This window comes from Lepus europaeus, chromosome 9, assembly GCF_033115175.1.
Source record: "Lepus europaeus isolate LE1 chromosome 9, mLepTim1.pri, whole genome shotgun sequence".
Lineage (NCBI taxonomy): Eukaryota > Metazoa > Chordata > Mammalia > Lagomorpha > Leporidae > Lepus > Lepus europaeus.
In genome coordinates, this window is record NC_084835.1 from 101133665 (window position 1) to 101153980 (window position 20316).

The 20316-nt window shown below is 38.4% G+C and overlaps 1 protein-coding gene across 1 annotated transcript in view; it reads left to right on the forward strand.

The window, feature by feature from the left end:
* The window catches only part of DCC (DCC netrin 1 receptor), an 824910-nt gene that overhangs the window by 784551 nt on the left and 20043 nt on the right, over positions 1-20316 (forward strand). Inside the window, exons 29-30 of the mRNA XM_062200029.1 lie at positions 1110-1271; positions 8940-9152. Of these exons, the coding sequence (XP_062056013.1) occupies positions 1110-1271; positions 8940-9152 (375 nt within the window). The remainder of the gene's footprint in view (positions 1-1109; positions 1272-8939; positions 9153-20316) is intronic.

A 20316-nucleotide genomic window follows, 5' to 3' on the forward strand; every position in this document is an offset into this window, starting at 1 on the left:
TAGTTTATGGCGCCAGTAATCACCCTAGGCTGTCGTCATGAGAAGCACACATTTTAAAGTGTTGTAGATGTAATATAATTAATCTGCAGTTTTAAGTTAGAACTTATAAAGGTCTGTGTTGTGTCTCATGATTTATAACAGTGCAATGTAGTTTGTAATTGTGAAGTTATTTATGGAACTAACACTATTTCTTAAAAAGTGGTAAATGTTCAGGTATGTGCATTGATTGACATTAGAGCATAATTAAACATATAACATAAATAACTTCATTAGTTGCACAGACAGGAATACACTGCTGAAACTGGTTATTCAAGTAGTTAGCTTAAATTTTAATTTTTAGTAATAAGAAATAAGGAATAATAAATTTATCTTCTACAGTGATCTAAAATGAAGACTTGTGGCAATTGGAATAAATATTTTATAATATAATATAATTGAAAATATTGCATAATGGAATTAACAGTAATGACAAAATCTAAGATATAATGTAATGTATTTATGAATCTATGGGTTTCAGTCAGTATACCTAAAAAATGTTGGTGTTGAAGGGAATTTTCAGCTACTATAAAATAATGCATGACTTCACTGCTTTGACTATTTGAAGATATATTCTTTTTAAAGACAAATCCTGGGAATGAATATGGAGAACCACCTTACATTTCTCTATAATTCTCCCAACAATAATGCATTCTTTCACAGAATTAATGAAACATTCCCAACACTTCCTTAACCCATTTTACACAAAGTATTCAATTTGTCAACAACCTAACATGCAATGACTCATCTTTAGAAGAAAGAATAAAATTTTCCCCAAAAAAGAAAAAGGAACAGAACAAAACATTGAGATTGCTTTATGGAAACATGATTCTTTTTCTCTGGAAATATTGGAAATATGAAACCCCAAAGAATCTTCCACAGATAGATTCCTGAGGGGTGAGCTGTCTTTTCCAAAGTAGGAAAGGGAGTCTGTGGAAGGGTTACATACATAAGAGAACCTATGTGATGCCATAAAGTGTGTATGCGGATTTGAAAATCTGAAAGTTTAGCTATTACTTTTTGCTTGTTGAATGAATGCATAGAACTCAAAAATCCATTTATTTGTTTTGCAGCTGTTGTGAGTGCCATCCCTGTACCAACCCTAGAAAGTGCCCAGTACCCAGGAATCCTCCCATCTCCCACTTGTGGATATCCCCACCCGCAGTTCACTCTCCGGCCCGTGCCATTCCCAACGCTGTCGGTGGACCGAGGATTTGGAGCAGGAAGAACTCAGTGTAAGGCATTTTCCTTTATTTATTAAGAGCAAATGAATAATAGCAAGGATACCTTGTCAAATGCATAAGATTTTGATCTTGTTATTTCTTGGAAAATGATTTATGACATTAGCACTAGGATTTTCTAAGATTCAGTCCTTTGGATCCTAGTTCATTTGCTTTTAGATTGATTCTCTTAAGAATCTTTCTACAGAATACTCCATGGACAACACAGGGAGAGGTAAGGAAACAAAAGCCAAGTGGCTCTATGAAACTTTGATGGGTGCCTAAAGTTAATATGTCTTATGAATGAGAAGTTCATCATCAACTGATACCTTCAACATATTCTCAGTGTCTGCTGGTTGTAATTGGAATATGACTCATTGATTCCTGACGAACCAATTCTTGGATGGATGTTTTAGTCTAGTCAGTTAAGTAATACCTTATCAACAGTTAATTATTGGAGAAAAAAGACTTCCAGAGTAGCATTTCTTTATTAGAAGGAAAACAGGAATATAGGTGGACTCTCTAAGTTATGATATACACTCTGGTGATTTCTCTTGTGCCATTTGACTTGTTTTTTTTCTTTGAGCACAGCATTTTTAAATCGATTTTATGGCTTTCATCTCTTAGTTAAGAACAGGTGACTCAGCAACTCATGTGAGAAAGGATGTTTTGTAATAGATATGATGGTAACAGCAATAAAGTATATTTGTGAGGTAAGCTGTATTTTTCCCAACCCAACAGGGACAGCTCTAAGAAATCATAAATTGTCTGGATGTAGCAAGGTTAGAATTAAAAGGCATCAAAAATCTGCCAAGGGAGAATTAGATTTATTTTCGCTTTTCTCACCGCATATCATATCTACAGAATAGAGTTGTGTGCAAAAACTTGAGAATAAATATCACCCCAAACCACATTGAAGGGAACTGAATGAGAAAGACATAGGAAGTCTAACAACCACAAATTTCCAAGTCCAAAGGCAACTAGATTCATGACTCTGAGCAAAAATTACAGGAACCACAGTCTTTTCTTAACCTCCAAAATGAAGTCGTCTCACCAAAAAAAGAGAAGTTTTTATGTTAATATTGTCTTTGTTAGATCACTATCCATAATATCATAATCAATACTGAGAAATCTTTTGATTTCTTCTGTATGCTGACCTTAATCTAGTTTCTCAAGAATGATGCTTAGAAGTAGAAGCTCTCCATATACTTTTCAAAATGAGTAATTATCTGTGTATTTTAATTCATGCTGTCTTCCTCATTTCTGTTACCCTGTTTACATTTTATTTAGGATATACAAATTTCACATATACAGATTTAGGAATATAGTAATAGTTCCCACACTACCCTCCCTCCCACCCAAACTCCAACACTTCTTCCTCTTCCCTCTCCTATTTCCACTCTTAATTTTTATAAAGATCTATTTTCAGTTAACCTTACATTCACAAATTTAACCCTACACTAAGTGCAGAGTTCAACAAATAGTTTGTAGGAAAAAAATTGTTCCTCAATAGGAGAGACGAGGACTATAAACAAACATGGGTGCTCAAAATGTCAAATTCATTTACAGACGTTACATTTTTGGTACTCTATTAGTTACCATAGGTCAGAGAAAACATGGTATTTGTCTTTTGGGGACTGGCTTATTTCACTAAGTATAATGGTTTCCATTTGCATCCATTTGTTGCAAAAGACAGGATTTCATTCTTTTTTACAGCAGAGTGGTATTCCATAGTGTATATACACCATAATTTTTTTAAAGATTTATTTATTGGCCAGTGCCGCGGCTCAATAGGCTAATCCTCCGCCTTGCGGCGCCAGCACACTGGGTTCTAGTCCCGGTCGGGGCACTGATCCTGTCCCGGTTGCCCCTCTTCCAGGCCAGCTCTCTGCTGTGGCCTGGGAAGGCAGTGAAGGATGGCCCAAGTGCTTGGGCCCTGCACCCCAGGGGAGAGCAGGAGAAGTACCTGGCTCCTGCCTTCGGATCAGCGCAGCATGCCTACCGCGGCGGCCATTGGAGGGTGAATCAACAGCAAAAAGGAAGACCTTTCTCTCTATCTCTCTTTCTCACTGTCCACTTTGCCTGTCAAAAAAAATATTTATTTATTTATTTGAAAGGCATAATTACAGAGAGGCAGAGGTAGAGAGGTCTTCCATCCAATGCTTCACTCCCTAAATGGCCACAATGGCAGGAACTGTGCTGATACAAAGCCAGAAGCTTCCTCTGCATCTCTCATGTGGGTGCGGGGGCCCAAGGACTTGAGCCATGTCCCACTACCATAGCAGAGAGCTAGATCAGAAATGGAGCATCCAGGACTTGAACAGGTGCCCATATGGGATGCCAGCAGGGCCGGCCCCCATTATTTCTTTATCCAGTCATCAGCTGATGAACATCTGGGTTGGTTTCTATTCCCTTTTTAAAGGTATAGTTCCCTTCTGAAATGTTATTCATTGTTGTACAACATCTCATCTGATCTTTCTTTTTATTCTCTTGAATTGGTACAGCATGCAAAACTGTCTGTTGTTTAATTATAAGGGAAATTATTCCAAAGTTTAAAGTCCAGTGAAAAAGAAAAAAGTAAGCTAGTTTAAAATTTGATATAAGATATAGTATTCTGGTACATGATTTTTTAAGTTTTTAAAAATGTTATATGATTATTTGAAAATCAGGGAGAGTAGGGGAGAGATTCTATCCATTTCTTCACTTCCCAAATGCCTACAGCAGCTAGGGGACCTGGAATCCAAGAACTGAGAAGTCAACCCAGATCTCCCTCATGGGAGGCGGGAACCAGATACTTAAATCATCAAGTCATACATTAGCAGGAAGCTGGAGATAGTAGTCTGCACTAGTTTTCAAACCTAGGTACTACAGTGTGGTACACAGGTGTCCTAACCAGGACCTTACTGCTAAGCCAAATGCCAGCCCTGGTGTGTAAGGCTGTGCATGTGAGGAGGCAGGGTATATGTGGGAAATCTCTGTACCTTCCCCTCAATTTTCTTGTGAATCTTAAATACCTCTAAGAAATACAGTCTATGAGAAATTAATTAAAACATTGACTCTAGATATTTTAACTGATAATTTCTTAAAAATAATTATTACAAAATAAAGGTAATTATATCACCTTTGTATAATATACTTGCTTTTATTTTATTTGATAGAACCAGAAACAGATCTTCTGGTTCAAAATATAGATTACATGATGTTTTATTTATTTATATATCTATATATATATTAAGGATTCTTAGCAGAGTGCTTAGTAATTTTTGAAATTCATCTAAAATCATCAATCATTGGATAGCTTCCTTACCAAGTTTTTGTAGTCTTTAAAATTTATATTCAGTTGTTCATCAAGTATATTTTGAACAAAGTTATGTGCAATGCATAAGAAATAGGATCCAGTATGTATTTCTACGTGACTTCTTAGAAAAGAAGAGAAATAAATAAGCACCCTGTTTTGTAGGAAACCACATATTCTTTAAATCACTGTCAGAAGCAGTTAACTTCCAGCCACTCGGTATCGGTTTCTAAATGCCTTGGAGAACACTTAAAACTCCTGTTCTCTCTCAAGCAGAAAACGTTTCATGACTCTGGGTGGAGACGTCTTATTAGTCACCTTGAGAAACTGACAAAGGCACACGTAAGGAAAGAAAACTTGGCTTTTCCAAGTGTGGAGACTCCTTCCTTCAGAGTTATCTGAAACAACTTTCAGTTTTACAAAAATAAAGAACTCAAGTCCTGCCCTAGAGAGTTCTGCTTTCTGAAGGCCCAGATAAAGCAGAATTTCTCTGTAGCCGTAAAGGAAAGAAAGCAATAGCACTGCATGAATTTACATTACACATATGCGCTGACCCATCAGTAATGACTGATGAGGTTGTGATCGCCAACTATTTCTTCCTCTAAGTAATTGCAGCTCTGCTCTGTGCCTCGGTGGGCCAATGAGTCATCCCCGGAAAATAGTGAGCAGCAACTAGTCTTTGAACATCTCAGCAAACCAGTAGTCTTAGGGCCTTGTTTCCACAAATCATTATGAACTCGGTGCCCTGGTTTCTCATCTTTAAAGGAGGTAGTTAGTAGAAAAAGGGCTGAATGATTTTCTCAATAGCTTTCAGTTCTGACATCATCTTAGTTAATGGAAAGGCTGGTCTGCTTTATCCACGCCATTTTCTGCCCTAGTTCACCCCTACACTGGAATTCAACCACTAAATGGAAGTTGAGCTTGATAAAATCAGGAGTACAACAGAGTTCATTGCAGGCTGTGAGGAACTAGGGTTATACAGGAATATTGCCATATGCTATTCTTCCAGGATTAATGAGTGAATTGAGATACTACAGGTGATCATGTCTCATAATCTTTGCCTAGAGTTATTGGTGTGCTATATTTCTATCAAATATTGCCATTTTAGGTAGGATAAAAATTCTCATTTCCATTTTTACAGTATTTTTGCCAGTTATTCTGTAGCATTTATGTATGTTGACATTAATTATTATAAAGTACCTTGAGATCTGACTCTGCTGTGCAATTGTAGGCTATTTTTACAATGAATTCTGACTGTTTCATCATTTGAAAATGAGTACCTTCCCAGCATCTATTTGATTCCCACTCTGTACTCAGTTTGCATAGAGGAAGTCTGTACTTGGTGGGTAGATGCAGCTTTTCTTTGCTTTCAGGGCTCTTAGCACACCTAACTGGCATGTTCCTGAGCCAATTTGTTTTCTATCGTTGTCCTGAAGACAGTGCCTCAACAGGCCAAATAGGCTCATTTGAAATGAGAGAATTTCTCTGGTGGAACAGTTGCTTTTGTGTTTAAGGTTTTTTGTTGTCGTAAATGCTAACCTGTTCTGAAAAACATTTTAATTTGCTACACTAAAAATATCCGAATCATGAATTATCTACAGAACTCCTATACCTTGCCCATTGTATTCATTTGGAACAACAAAATTGTCTTTTACGAGTTGTTGTTACGTTTAGTCCTGAGGCTAGGCCCTCCCATCCCTACGTGGTGGTGAGTTAGTCTCCTTCCTTTTCTATATATGTGGTGCTACAGATGAATTTTACTGAGGGCTGAGTCATCTAAGAGCCACACTGTGGTGACCCCAGTGGAATTAACATAGGCAGCTGAGAGCCCAGGGATAGAGGACAGAGAATTGCTGTTTCTAGAGATGCTGATCAGGAACAGTTCCATGAAGAAGGATTGCACTGGGAGTGGACAAAAGAATTTCAGTGACTTTATCACAATGTATGAGTGTATGTGAAATATGAAATATTTATCAAAACATGAGAATTTCAGAGTAAATTTTATTGAACCTATAATAATATTTTAACTTAGATCTCTTTCATTTTGAAAATGTGAAAGAAAAACAATAAAAGGGAAGAATTTATGAACATGTTATTGTTCCTTTGTTGGCTAAAGCAGTTTTAAAAACATGATGTATATTAATCATGATCCATCTTCAATGAAGTTACCCAAGGCAGCTTTCTTAAAAAGATGGTGATATTCGTTTTCCAGGACATATATTTTTAATGGGATGATATAGACCTGTTAATAAGAACTAGCCCACTGGATATCGTGAAAAACACACACAAACACCAGAAGTGGCCTTGGGAAGTTCATCCATGACACAGAGGACCAGAACAACTTTCAGTTAAGTGGTAGAGAAATCATAGGAAGTTCCCCAAATTTCCCCCCATGACATGATCAACTCCTTGTGAGGAATCATCTTCTCCATTCCAAGGACCAGGCCTTTTATTCCCTCCTAAGCATTTCCTGAACTCTTTTAACTATTCATAAGTATCCTTTGGAGACTGGTTTGAAAGAAATGCTAGCCATGAGATCCACCTTGAAGTAGCCCTTGTTACGGGAACAAGGAGTGAGTGCAAAACTCAGGGCACCACTCCCAGGTCAGGAACACAAAGAAACTCATGGTTGGGCATTGCCTAAGTAAAACCTGCACAGATTTCATTGTTTCTAAAAATATATTCCCAACCATGACTGAACCAAGGAAGAATACAGACCCACAAGCATTTCTCTCCCCTTTATAGTCTGAAAAGCAATGTAGCCACTTATGGCATATCTGGAGGGTTCTCTCCAGTTTGTTGCGTTGATTAATTTCCCATGTTTGATGGATCTGTTATCAAATTCCTACCTATTTCTGATTCTAGTTGTTATGTGGTATACCTTATCCTCTGACATTCTGTATCTTCAGTCTGTGAATAGTGTCAGCCTAGAGAAGACTGGTCACCCAGTGCACTTGCAACCCCTTCTGAGTACAGAGTGATTACAAATACCCTCTGAGGATGCACCTAATGTTTGCCTATCTTTAGAGTTATGGCTGGATCTTACCTTCCTTATATCACCACTCACTCTAGTATTATAAAATGTTCTATCTTCTCTGCTTTGTGATGAGCTTAGTGAGCTCTCCAGGAGTTGTTTCAAAATTATCTTATAAACTATCTTGGGATATGTCCTGGTTAAAAGAGTCTCTTTCTAAAGTGAGACATTATCTTCTATCACTGTTTTTTTTCCCAATTCACATGGATAACTGATATGGAACTCTTTTCAATTGCAGTTTAGCCTGGACCTGTTCCTTGTGAATATGAATGAAGAATTAAATTTGAGTCACTGGGGATGTCCTTAGCAAGAGAAATTGCCCTGAAAATATTTCAGTCTAACTCAACTCTATTCTCTAGAGAAAAGGTGTATTTCCATATACAAAACCATCCAAATGCCCATAGGCTGTCACAAATGCCTATGAGAAACCTCTTCAACTATCATAATCTGCCTGAAAATTACAAGGTTTGCTACCAAAGAGGAAAGATTGCAATTCAACATTCAGGCAACTTGTTCCAACAGAGTCATCTCTCATATAAGTTTTGGCTGGATGTGCCTCTATTTTGTTATGGAAGATAATGATAGTGGTTATTATTTGTATCATTTTATTAGCAATGCTTCTGAGCACCCTGTAACTCGGATTTGTTTGACAGTTGACATGGCATGTTTAAATCACAGAAAAATTGGCATATTGGCTGGTAGATAATCATGCAGCTGTAACTGGGTTTGCTACATTGAATTTCACTGACATTGCTACTTATGAAAGGAGAAATAACTCTTTTTTCTCGCTTCATCACTTATGATTACAGGGCCCAGACAGTTCAGGCAATATAGTAAGTGCTGAATATATTTTGCTGGTCTATTTCTATCATTTATTGGGTAGTGCTGGGTCCAGCACTGTGACGTAGAGGGTAAAGCTGCTGCCTGCAGTGCCAGCACCCTTTTTGGGAGCCAGTTCATGTTCTGGCTGCTTCTCTTCCAATACAGCTCTCTGCTATGGCTTGGGAAAACAGTACAAGATGGTCCAGGTGCTAGGGCCCCTGCATCCACATGGGAAACCCAAAAGAAGCTCCTGGCTTCTGATCAGCCCAGGCTCGCTCTGTTGCTGCCATTTGGGGAGTGAACCAGAGGATGGAAAGATCTCTGCCTGTCAAATAAATAAATAGATCTTAAAAAAAAGAGTAGTGCTATCATATTCCATCAACATATAAAGGTGGAAGAATCAGTATATTCATAACATGCAGGAGAGATTGGTTCCTGTCATTTCTCTGAACTGATGCAGGGACTTTTTAGGTGTCTTAAGGAAAAGAAGCTTGTCTGAAGTAATCAATGGCTTCTCTTGCCCCCACTGCAGCAATAAGTGAAGGACCAACCACCCAGCAACCACCCATGTTGCCCCCAGCTCAGCCCGACCATCCCAGCAATGAGGAGGCACCAAGCAGAACCATCCCCACGGCCTGTGTTCGACCGACTCATCCACTCCGCAGCTTTGCTAACCCTCTGCTACCTCCGCCAATGAGTGCAATAGAACCGAAAGTCCCTTACACACCACTTTTGTCTCAGCCAGGTAAAGTACCTTTGGTTTTGATTTCAAATTGTTATCGTTAGTGCCTCTACTTGGGTACCTGAGACGGCCCAGATGTTTGCATGTCTTATTAATGCTGATTATGTGCCCACTTGCTGATACAGATGTGTATAGTCCAATGCTTAATCATCTGCCTTAGGAGCAACTAGCTCTTTGTAAGTGCTTTATGATAGCTGTCCATGAATCTTGCACAAGCACCATCATTTTTATTGGGCAGCAGGTATGCTTACTAGAGAACTGGAAACATCCCTGATTCCCTGACTCTTCATTCTGTCACATGGGTCCTAAAGGTAAGGCTAGACTCCAAGACTAGAGTTAATGGTAAAAAAAAGAAGAAAAAAAAAATCTGCCAAAGTACTTCTTAGGAACAGTCGTTTAATGTAATCATTCTGTTTTGTGCCTTTCAACAGTCATCTTCCAGGGGTTTGTATTATTTCAGAGTACAGGATGAGAAAGGAGTATGAGAAACTGTATAGAGTTCAACTGCCTAATTTTAGAAATACCAAAAAATGTAGATATATAAGATTTGTTACTTCCTATATAAGTTACTTCTATGATGCCTGTCTAAGGAAATCAAATGGCAAGGATGATAACCAGAGCTAAGGATTTTTTATTTCCTCAGTTGGTTTATAATGGGACTGAACCAGAGCACCATTTTGTTTTTTTAGCTTTTTGGGAAAGAGAAAAGTGGGGTAAGAAAGACAAGACAGAGAAAGAAAAAGAAGTAAGAGGAAAAAAATTCAGCTAGATAAAATGATGTGTAGATACATACAAAGATATATGTAATCCATAAAATTATTTGGAATATCAATCTAATTCTAAACAACCCCAGCATATGACCCTTAAGAGTAGATTTCAGTAGTTGTAAGTAACTACAGCTACACTCCTTAATAAATACAGGCAGCTGGAGTCAGCCAATGTGCATTGCTCAAATACATTTGAAGAATTTTCTGTTACTCAGAATCCATGCCCACAACAATTTCTGTCACTGCATTAGTGCACAAGCCTCATGTTAATGGTAAAAACTAGAAAAGCCTAATTCCTATGCACTACCTTTAATTCTACTCCTGGCATCACATCATTTGATTTGTGTGCCCCTCTAACTCCCAATGTTCACATTTATGTGGTGAGTGGTATGGTTGCTCAGCTAGCAGCCCCTGGGAGTTGGGGTGGAGCTCAGAGGCACAAGGGATTCTGCTGCTTGGGATGTACACTGCATGATGACATCTGCCCCGTCATAGCCCTTTGAACCATAAGGAAGCCCATTAGGACGTACGACAACCCAGCACTGTCCAAGTCCCTCTCTCCAACTCTTACGTGCACACTGCATATACACATTATGGGGAGAATCTGCTGCCCTATGTGGCATAGAAACTATGAGGTCTTTCACAATTAAGACAGAAACCATTTTAATTATGTTTGTTTTTTTGAAAAGCAGACTGAGACAAATGTCTTCTACCTACTGGTTCAATTCCCACAAGACTAAACAGCTGGGGCTGGGCCAGACCAAAGACAGGAACTCCATCCAGGTCTCCTACATGGGTGGAACTTAAGTCATCACTACCACCTACCAGGGCACTTATCAGAAGGAAGCTTGAGTCAGGAGTGGAGCCAGGACTCGAACTCAGGCATTCTGCCCTGGGACGTGGCCTTCCAAATGACTTCTTAACCACACTGCCAAATGCCTGCTCCAAGAAAGGGAAAATTTAAAATAAGAAAATCAGGAACTGCATTGAGTGAGTTAAGAGTTTGCTGCCTAGTGAGGAAAAAGACCTTGTAGGAGATGATGGTTCAGGCTGGGTGACAGGTGAATTGAAGCTACTCACAGCACCTAGCCCTAAAGGAACACACCTCCAGGACAGGCATGCTTCTGAAGTCTGAACACTCCCTGGGACCCTCAGAACTCTTCTGAGGTGGCTAACGGTCTGTGTCCCATTTTACAGATAAGAAAACTGAAACAGAGAATTGAAGTAGCTTATTTAAGTCTACACAGCTAGTAGTAAATGATGCATTTTGCCACCTTTTTTGACTTTATAAATTTTCAAATTTTAGTAACTCATTTGTACCTCTTAGCTTATATCTAATTTATTGAATGACAAGATCAAAAACTAAAGTATTAAATGTAAGCTTTCTTAAACTGATATAGAAATAACCATGAAACATCTGAAATAGATTTGTCTTAAGGAATATGATTTCCTTACAAGTTTTCCTCTCATATTTGAATGAGAAAAGGTAAGAGGGTTACCTGTGTATACTAAAAAAAGACCAATTTTGAAACATTAAAAAACTACATTACTTTATAATGTTAGCTATTCTCTCTGCTTGAAAATGAAGATTTTTGTTTCTTTTTAAATAACTGTGATATATAGAAAAAAGCTAGAGGTGATATTCTGAAGACCAATTTAAATGAAAATTTTACTGTAGCAATGAGATTTGGAGCCCAGGGTTTGTACTCTTTGGCTCTGTGGTAAAAAATGATCAAAAAGAACTCCAAGGGATGGGTATCTGGCACAGCGGTTAGGATTCCTCATTCCACATTGAGTACCTTGGTTCAACATCCAGTCCTGCTGCTGATGCCAGCCTCCTGCGAGGCAGCAAGTGACAGTCAAGGAGTTTGGTCCCTACTGTGTATGTGGGAGACGGGGAGTGAGCTCCTGCTCCCAGCAACAGCCTGGCCCAACACCAGCTGCTGCAGGCACTGGGAGTGTGAACCAGCAGATGGAAACATTTTCCCTCTCTTCTTCCCTCCCTTCCTGTATCACATCTTCAAATAATTCAATAATGTTTAATTTAATCTCAGAAAGAACATCTGATAATAGATGGAACAGATTACTGACACTTTTTTCTAGTTATTATCTTCTTCTAATTACAATACATCTGACATAATGTAGCACATATGCATGGACTCTGTCCATATTGTTCTGTGTACCACATGTTTGAGGCAACATTCTCTACTGAGAGGCGGGCAATATCTGGTTTGCTTGTACTTCCATTGTACACTTACGAGCCTTCATTTGCTTTGCTACTGTTCTTGTTTTTACTTGAACTGTTCCTCACAAGCCATCTCTCTTTTCATATTTCCCCATGTCTCCAGTTTGATTTTACAGTTTTCATAATTCCCCTTTCAGTGCTTCCCTCGCCCCTCAACATGAGACATTCCCCGCCTTTCCACTGGAATTACTAAATGTCTTTCCTTTTCATGTTTCTCCCTCATTGTCTCCCTGTGACTCTTGTTCATTTCTTAATGCCTTACCTCCTGATTTTCAAATAAGTTCTCCCACATTGCTCCTGACACATGGTAAATAGTATGCTTTTAAAAGAGGCTGATGTTTACTTATTCTAATAGAAAAAGAAAATTAGCAGACTGACAAATGTATTAGCTGTGACATTAACTACATGCTTCTTAGCCTAAAAGACGAAATACTTAGAGCTTTCAACAAATTTTAATTCAAAGAAAATCATTACTTTAGTCAAACTGATGGATGAAGTAAAGTCATTCTCTTGTCGGCTTAAAAAATACCTGAAATAATTTTAATCTGGATTTCACAATAGAGGACTGCATAATTAGTAATAAATTTATCTTTACTTCCTGCAAGTAATTACTTTAAAAATTAGAGCAATGCTTCATATTACCATATTTTAAAGAACATGCTGAATGAGAGGCCCCTTCTATCTTGAAAGCTTGGACATTAAGATCAGTGGAGAAACTCTTTCCACTCTAACTCCTGTGTGTGGTTTTTCGTGGGCAGCATCAAGGATCTGTGCTTCAGTTTGCCTCCCACTAAGGCATGAAGAACTATGCTACAGAGGCTATACATGAGGTTCAGGGGCACATTGTGTGCATTAACTGTGGGGTTGGAGTATTTCTACAGTCAGTGGTAATTAGAAAGTCATTCTTCTGTCATAACGACTGCAATTCTTCTGCCTACCTGCAAACACAAATTCATTCCTTTTTTTTTTTTTTCTTTGCCCTTCTTCCTGCTGAGTTGGAAATGTAGCTCACTAGTCTCTGGGGTATTTATGGTGTTTCTTACAGTTTCATCATTCTCTCGTGATAGAGTAGTTACGTTCTGAAATGCTTCATCGTGGATGTAACAACCATGTGGTCATTGCACAGTTCATGAAGGCTGGGATCCTTGTACTTTGCAAATCACAGATGTGGACATATAATTGATTTGGCTTTATCCCCTTTCAGGTTAAATAGAAAATGTTTGATGGAGTGTTAGGCTTATTGCATTATAGATCTGACATAAATTCTACAAAGGACCAAGATATGTTTTTTTTTTAGTATTATTAAACTCACTAGTGCAAATTCCTTTTAGCTGTGAAATGATCAGCTGCACTTCAAATGAACCTGGATTAGGAAATCATTTGTCTTCTGGGACTGTAATTCTTAATGGAAAGAAAATGTGACCTCTTAACTAGTGCCTTGTATATCCTAACACACGCTTATAACATTAGCACTCGGCAGCTCTTGCATCTTGGTAAAGCTTCGTAAGTGCTTTATTGTTCTCCATTTACACATTGCATTTCTACAACATACATATTTATAAAAGCAAAAGCCCAGAGCATTCTTATCTTTTCAATCTTCCAGGGATCGATATGTCAGTAGCATGACAAGACCCAAACTCACTGCATTGTACTGCAAAATTGAGTTTGATTTTCCCCCTGCAAATTGTGGCATGTGCTCCAATTTGTCTGAAGATTGAGGACAAGGGTGGGGGTAGTTGACAGTGGACAGAAAAGACAGTTGATTTAGATTTTCTGGCTGGATGGGAAATCATGTATTCCTGTTGTAACCTGATCTTTTTGGCAGGCAGTAAATATGCTATCACAAAAAACTGCCAATAAATCACCATCACACATTACTACAATTGTCTTCTCTGAGCCACTTTTAAGCCACCTTTGGAAATGTTTATCAAGGATACCACACGGGCGTTCCCTTTTGCTAAAACCAGTCACAGGCCCAGATCATGGGAGATCAGACATCCCTCAGCAATTTTTAAGGTCAAATCAAATAAATCATTGGCATAGCTAAGTAGATGCGTTAATGTGATGTTATTGGCATCAATGCCTCTAATCTATTATAGAGTGAACAAAATCACACTACATTCTGTTACATAAATTTCATCTCATATACAAGTCCATTTGCATCTTATTGTAAATATCTCCTTGAAGTTTTCCTGCTCTCACTCCCAACAGATTTTTATATTTATTATTTTTTATTGGAGAAAGAAAAGAACAAAACAGAGCACTAGCTCCCATATAGGGATTTACCCCTCCAATGTCTAGGACTGTGTTGAAGCTGAAGTCAGGAGCCTGGAACTCAATCCAAGTCCCTCCCATGGGTGGCAGAAACCCGATTACTTGACCTATCCTTGCCGTCTCCTGTTGTCTGCGTTAGAAGAAAGCTGGATTCAGGAACCAACGCCAGGTATCAGAACTAAGTCCCCTGATATGGGACTGGGCCCAATATCTATCCTGGGATCTTTTTAAATAGATGAAATTTGGTTTGATTTAGAGTCATCAACTAGAACTATCCCTTGGTAAAATGTAATTAAGGAAAATTTTCTTTCAATATTGTTAATATTTGTGACTCTGGAATTTACCTGGTGTTTATTAGAGGAAATTAGTATTTCCTTCAGTATGTAAATAGGAAAGAACTCTGCTAATTGCCTCAAAGATAGGGAAGCATTTTCTAAAGGAGATGTTATAAAAAGCAAGTGACAGATACCTAGTTTATATGAAATTAATAAGGTTAATGCTTTATAATTTGTGCCATTTATGGTTTATAAAGGACATTTCTAAGAATGATAATTACCACACAGAGGTAGATGTAGATACTCAGAGAGGTTTGGTACCTTGTAGTTTTTCCAGGATGATATGTCATTAGTCCCGGGACCTTCATCCAAACTCCTACATGTAAGAGACGTGCAAATATTTGAGATGAGAAGCTGAATTTCAATACACTTCTTTGGTTTTACATCTAATGATGATTTTGGATGAAGCAAAATAACTAGACAGTAAAAGGATCAGATATTGATGATAAAGGCAAATGAAATACTTCCCAATTCATGATCATTTAATCTTCAAATGCTAAATGAGCTGAACCATAAGCAAGCATCCACAATGTTTGTAAAAAGAGGGATACAGACCAGTGCAAGTGAAGCACCCTGAGGACCATGGTCTCCACTGTGCCAACCACCGAAGTGGTTTTGCTCCTCAGAGTCTTATTTTTTCTCATCTGCAAAATCAGCTGGCCTCTCCCCTATAAAGAGGAACAGAATATAGAAAATACAGCAATCATAAGTAGAGCAGAAATAAGGATGGGCATTCTCCTTGTATTTTTTTTTTCTTTGCATTGTGAAAGAATATAAGAGAAAGGTCTCAGTTTGAGTAAAGATTCTGAATGTCTTAGTGCTCGTTGCCAATCTTTTAAGGAGTTGACAGAGCTCTTTACAGTTCATCAATTAGTGTCAGGTTCCAGGTGCCTTCTTTGGTAAGAGAGAGAGATACTGAAACAAACAGTGTTCACATAAACCTCAGTGTTAATAGACTATGGAAAATGTGTTACAAAAAATCTGACACACTGAAAACATGCAAAAATTCCTTATGGCATTAAAATAAACTGAGCTTAACCCCCAGAAACAAACTGATGACCATATTTCTAAACATATGTGCAGTAATATCTAGAAGATTGTGTAGAGAACATTGAGAGTGCCTACTCTTTCTGAAGGATTATAACTTTTGTCTTCCTGGAGGGATGTGAGGAAAGAGTCATGCACCATGTCAAGCATTGACTTTCCCTAGGACTGGAAGGATGATTGATGTTCTTGCTAGAACCTCTTTATTTACCAGGTTAATAAAGAAGCATGCCTTTATCTATTTAGTAAAAGTGATTGTAGCAAGTTTGTTTTTGTTTGGTGGACAACAACGGTAAGTAAACCCAAATGACTTCAAAACACAAGAAACATATTATGACATAAATATATGTGCATGCAGGCTTATTGGACTAATAGAACTCGCAATGACCTTATTTCAGCATCTCTTCTTAAACATTTCCCTTCTGACACATCCTTCCACACTCCCCATGCTTTTACCTAACAAGTATTTTTCTATTTTTGTGATCACCTGAATTGTGATTTTTCTATAAGAGACTATTTTTTTTTACTTATTTGACAGGTAGAATTAGACAGTGAGAGAGAGACAGAGAGAAAGGTCTCCCTTACGTTGGTTCACCCCCAAAATGGCCACTACGGCCGGTGCTGTGCCAAGCCAGGTGCTTCCTTCTGGTCTCCCACACGGGTGCAGGCACCCAATCGCCTGGGCCATCCTCCACTGCCTTCCTGGGCCACAGCAGAGAGCTGGACTGGAAGAGGAGCAGCTGAGACTAGAACCCAGCGCCCATATGGGATGCTGGTGCCACAGGCAGAGGATTAACCAAGTGAGCCATGGCGCCGGCCCAAGAGACTGTATTTTTTGAGCTAAACACATGCCCTAACCTTCTATTCTTTCAAAGTTTGCTAATTTAACCTTTGTTTTCATTCAGTACTGCATTAAAAATTATAATTACTTATTTGTTTTTTTCCCATTACCCTCTGGGGCAGTAGATAAACAAGCTGTTCTGTACACACAGTCTGAACAGATACCCAATATGTGCAGGACTAACGGCAGATGGTGAGCCCCTGAAGAGGGAAGAGAGTCCTGCTCCTTTTCCAGGTGTTTTTGAACACATGGAATAAGGTGTAACTAACAGAGCACATCCTGGGGGAAAATAACATCTCCTTCAGACCTAGCTCCCCTGTTAAACTGGCCTAGTTACCCTTGAATAAATCATTTAACCTCTTTCCACAACTACAAGTGGAGAAACTTAAATTGAGCTTGGAAAGGGTTTGTTTTTAAGGAATCCAATTATGTAAATATGCATAAGACCAGTTAAAAATGTTAGAGAGCAAGCATTTGGCCTTATAAATAATATCCAATAATGATGCTGATTAAAGGGCAGGAGTTTGGTAAAGATGTTAGGTCACTGCATGGATGCTTGTATTCCATACCAGAGTACCTGGTTCAAGTCCTGGCTCCTCCAGTTCCATTCTGTGTTGCTAATCCTCACTTTGTGAGGTGGCAGAGAATGGGTCATGATCTTGAGTCCCTGACACCAATGTGGTAGACCTGAATGGAGTTCAAGTTCCTGGCTTCTGGGGAGCACACCAGCAGATGGAAGAGCTCTATTTTTCCGTTTATCTGCCTTGTAAATAAAATGAAAATAAATTAACTAAAATTTAAAACAAAAAATTATGATTAGGATGCTCTCATTCCATATGCAAATATCTAGCTTTGATTCCTGGGAGACCACCATGGTGGCTCAAGGAATTGAGTTCTTGCCACCCACATTGGAGACCTGGACTGAGGTAGTGGCTCCAGTTTTGGTCTGCCCAACCGCAGCTGTTGTAGGCATTTGAAGAGTGATCCAGCAAATATGAATTCTCTCTCTGCCTGCCTCTCTATTTCTCTGCCTTTCAAATTAATTAATTTTTCAAAGTTAGCACTGACTTTTTTTTTTAAGATGAAACCAGGGTGCTTTTTTGTTTCTAAATTTACTTACTTGATAGAGTTACAGATAGAAAAGGAAAGTCAGAGACACAGATCTTCTGTCTACTGGTTCACTCCCCAGATGGCTACAATGGCCAGGGCTGAGCCAGAAGCCCAGAGCGTCAGCTGGGTCTCCCACACTGGTGGCAGAGGCCCAAGTACTTGGGCCATTTTCCATTGCTTTCCCAGGTGCATTAGAAGAGAGATGCATTGGAGCATCCAGGCCACAAACCAGATTTCTGCAGTACGTGTGGTGGCTTTACCTGCTATGATACCACAACACTGGCCCCTGAAATCACTTTTGAGTTCTCTCTATTTTAACTTCTCTATGACTTAGAGATAAAGATTAGTTAGTGTCTGGTTTTGAATTCCAGTTCTTCTACCTTGGGTCCCTGCCACCCATGTGGATTACCTAGTCCAGCCTCGTCTATTGCAGATACCTGGGGAATGAATCGGCAGTTGGAAAGCCTCTGTGTTTTTTTTGTTTTAAGCTTTTTAAATTTTATTTAAGGTATACAAATTTTGGGACATAGTGATACTTCCTACCATATCCTCCCTCTCGTCCACGTTCCCACACTTCCTCCTCCTTCCTCTCATTTATTCCCTCTCTTAATTTTACAATGCTCTACTTCTACTTTGTTTACTACAGTCATAAGATCAACCCTACACTCAATAAAGAGTTCAACAAGTAATAAGAAAAAACAACTTTTTAAAACTTAGTATAGAGTTCATAAGCTTCAAATTTAACATAATCAAATGATGAATTATTTGATAAGCTAATTTCACTAGGCCCCTTGTAAAATGAGTCCAGTGACATTTTAAACACTTGATATAAGAAGCAGGGAGATTGAAAGGTAGGATTCACAACTCTCCATGGTATATTTTCTCCCAATGATGAACTCCCTCGGGGGAGCTAGGATGTGGTAGTTGTCATTCTGTGTGTCACTAGAGCCCTCATCTGCCCACAGATACTGAATCATTCACAGACATATGCCCTGAAATAGTCACTTATCAGTCACTGAACATTTCCACCAGTGTCACACCAGAGTGAAGAGCATATGCAATCTATAAAACAAATTTTACAATTTTTCCAGTGATAATGAGGGTAAGTGGACCTGTAAACAGTGCCGTTACAAATCATAGAGAATGCAAGGTAATGAAATGTCTGACCATCCAAAAATGGTATTACATAATTTCCTGAAACGTATCATCATAAATCATTTATTGGTTATAAAATAAGTCTAAGGAGCAAATATGTGTGTCAGGAGGCTGGGTGATGGTAGAGAGGGATTAGAAGAAAGGAGAATTTAAATTAAACAAATTCTCCAATAAATGAGCAAGTAAATGCTTCCTTTACCTGTGTGTGTATGTGTATTTGAGAGGAGGAGAGGGATCTTACATCTGCTAGTTCACTCCCAAAATGCCTGTAACAGGGCTGGACCAGACCAAAGCAAGGAGTCCAGTACCCAGTCCATGTCTACAATGTGGCTGGCAGGGACTCAAGTGCTGGACTCAGAATTCCCAGCTCCACACTCAGATATAGATTATGGGCCTCCCAAGTGGTATCCTAAACCTGTGTCAAACTGCATCCCCCACTTCCTTCTTCTTAATATGATAGAAACCAATTTTCAATATTCTTTAATATGAGAACAAGTCCAATAATAAGTGCTGAGTCCTACTAGATGCTGAAGAAAAAAAAGTGAACTTATTCTGACCATGTCAGTAAGACTGCAATCCGTATGATGGACAATCGCCATTCTTAAGCACTTACCCATATATTCATTACTTCATTTAATTTTCACAAAAACACCAGGAGAAATATATTATTTTCCCAATTTGATTCCATGGAACTTCTGGATCAAAGAAGATAAAACAATTCATTCAGGGTCACATTACATGTAAACAACAGAGAAAGGATTTAACCTAAGAAGTTTTGAGCGCAGAGCCCACTTTTTCTGAACAAGTATATTAAAATGTATATGTATTCATATAAAGGGTCAACAATTATACATATTACAAACATTTCCAGGGTATTCTAATGCTGTGTATGGAACTTTTACCCATGTCACAATGCTCTAGATTCTGTGTTCGTGGAAGAAAACAAACAGAAAATAGGCTACATTTATTTCTGCTGTCTGTGTGCATTATTTACGTTCTCATTGGTTTTTATTTTTTCCTTCCCCAAATATGTATTGATTGTATTTTTTCAGGCCTGCATTGACCTAATACATCCAATTTGACAAAGTCTCACTAGAAGACTAAAATAAATATCTATGTAGAAATCAAAAACCCAAAGATGATAATAACTTATTTGTGAACCCATTACAAGATAGTGACCTATTTTTCAGAACTAGCTTGCAGTAATCTTATAGACATGAAATATTCAGAAACTTCATACAGCAGAACATGTTGAATATTGAAGAGTTTATGAAACATTGCATAGAAAGATATTCTACTCATAAATATTTTCCAATATGTGGATTTAAAAAAATCTTTATGGTCCAGCATGACAAGGATTAGTCAGAATTTTCACTGACATTTAGTTCCACCGCCA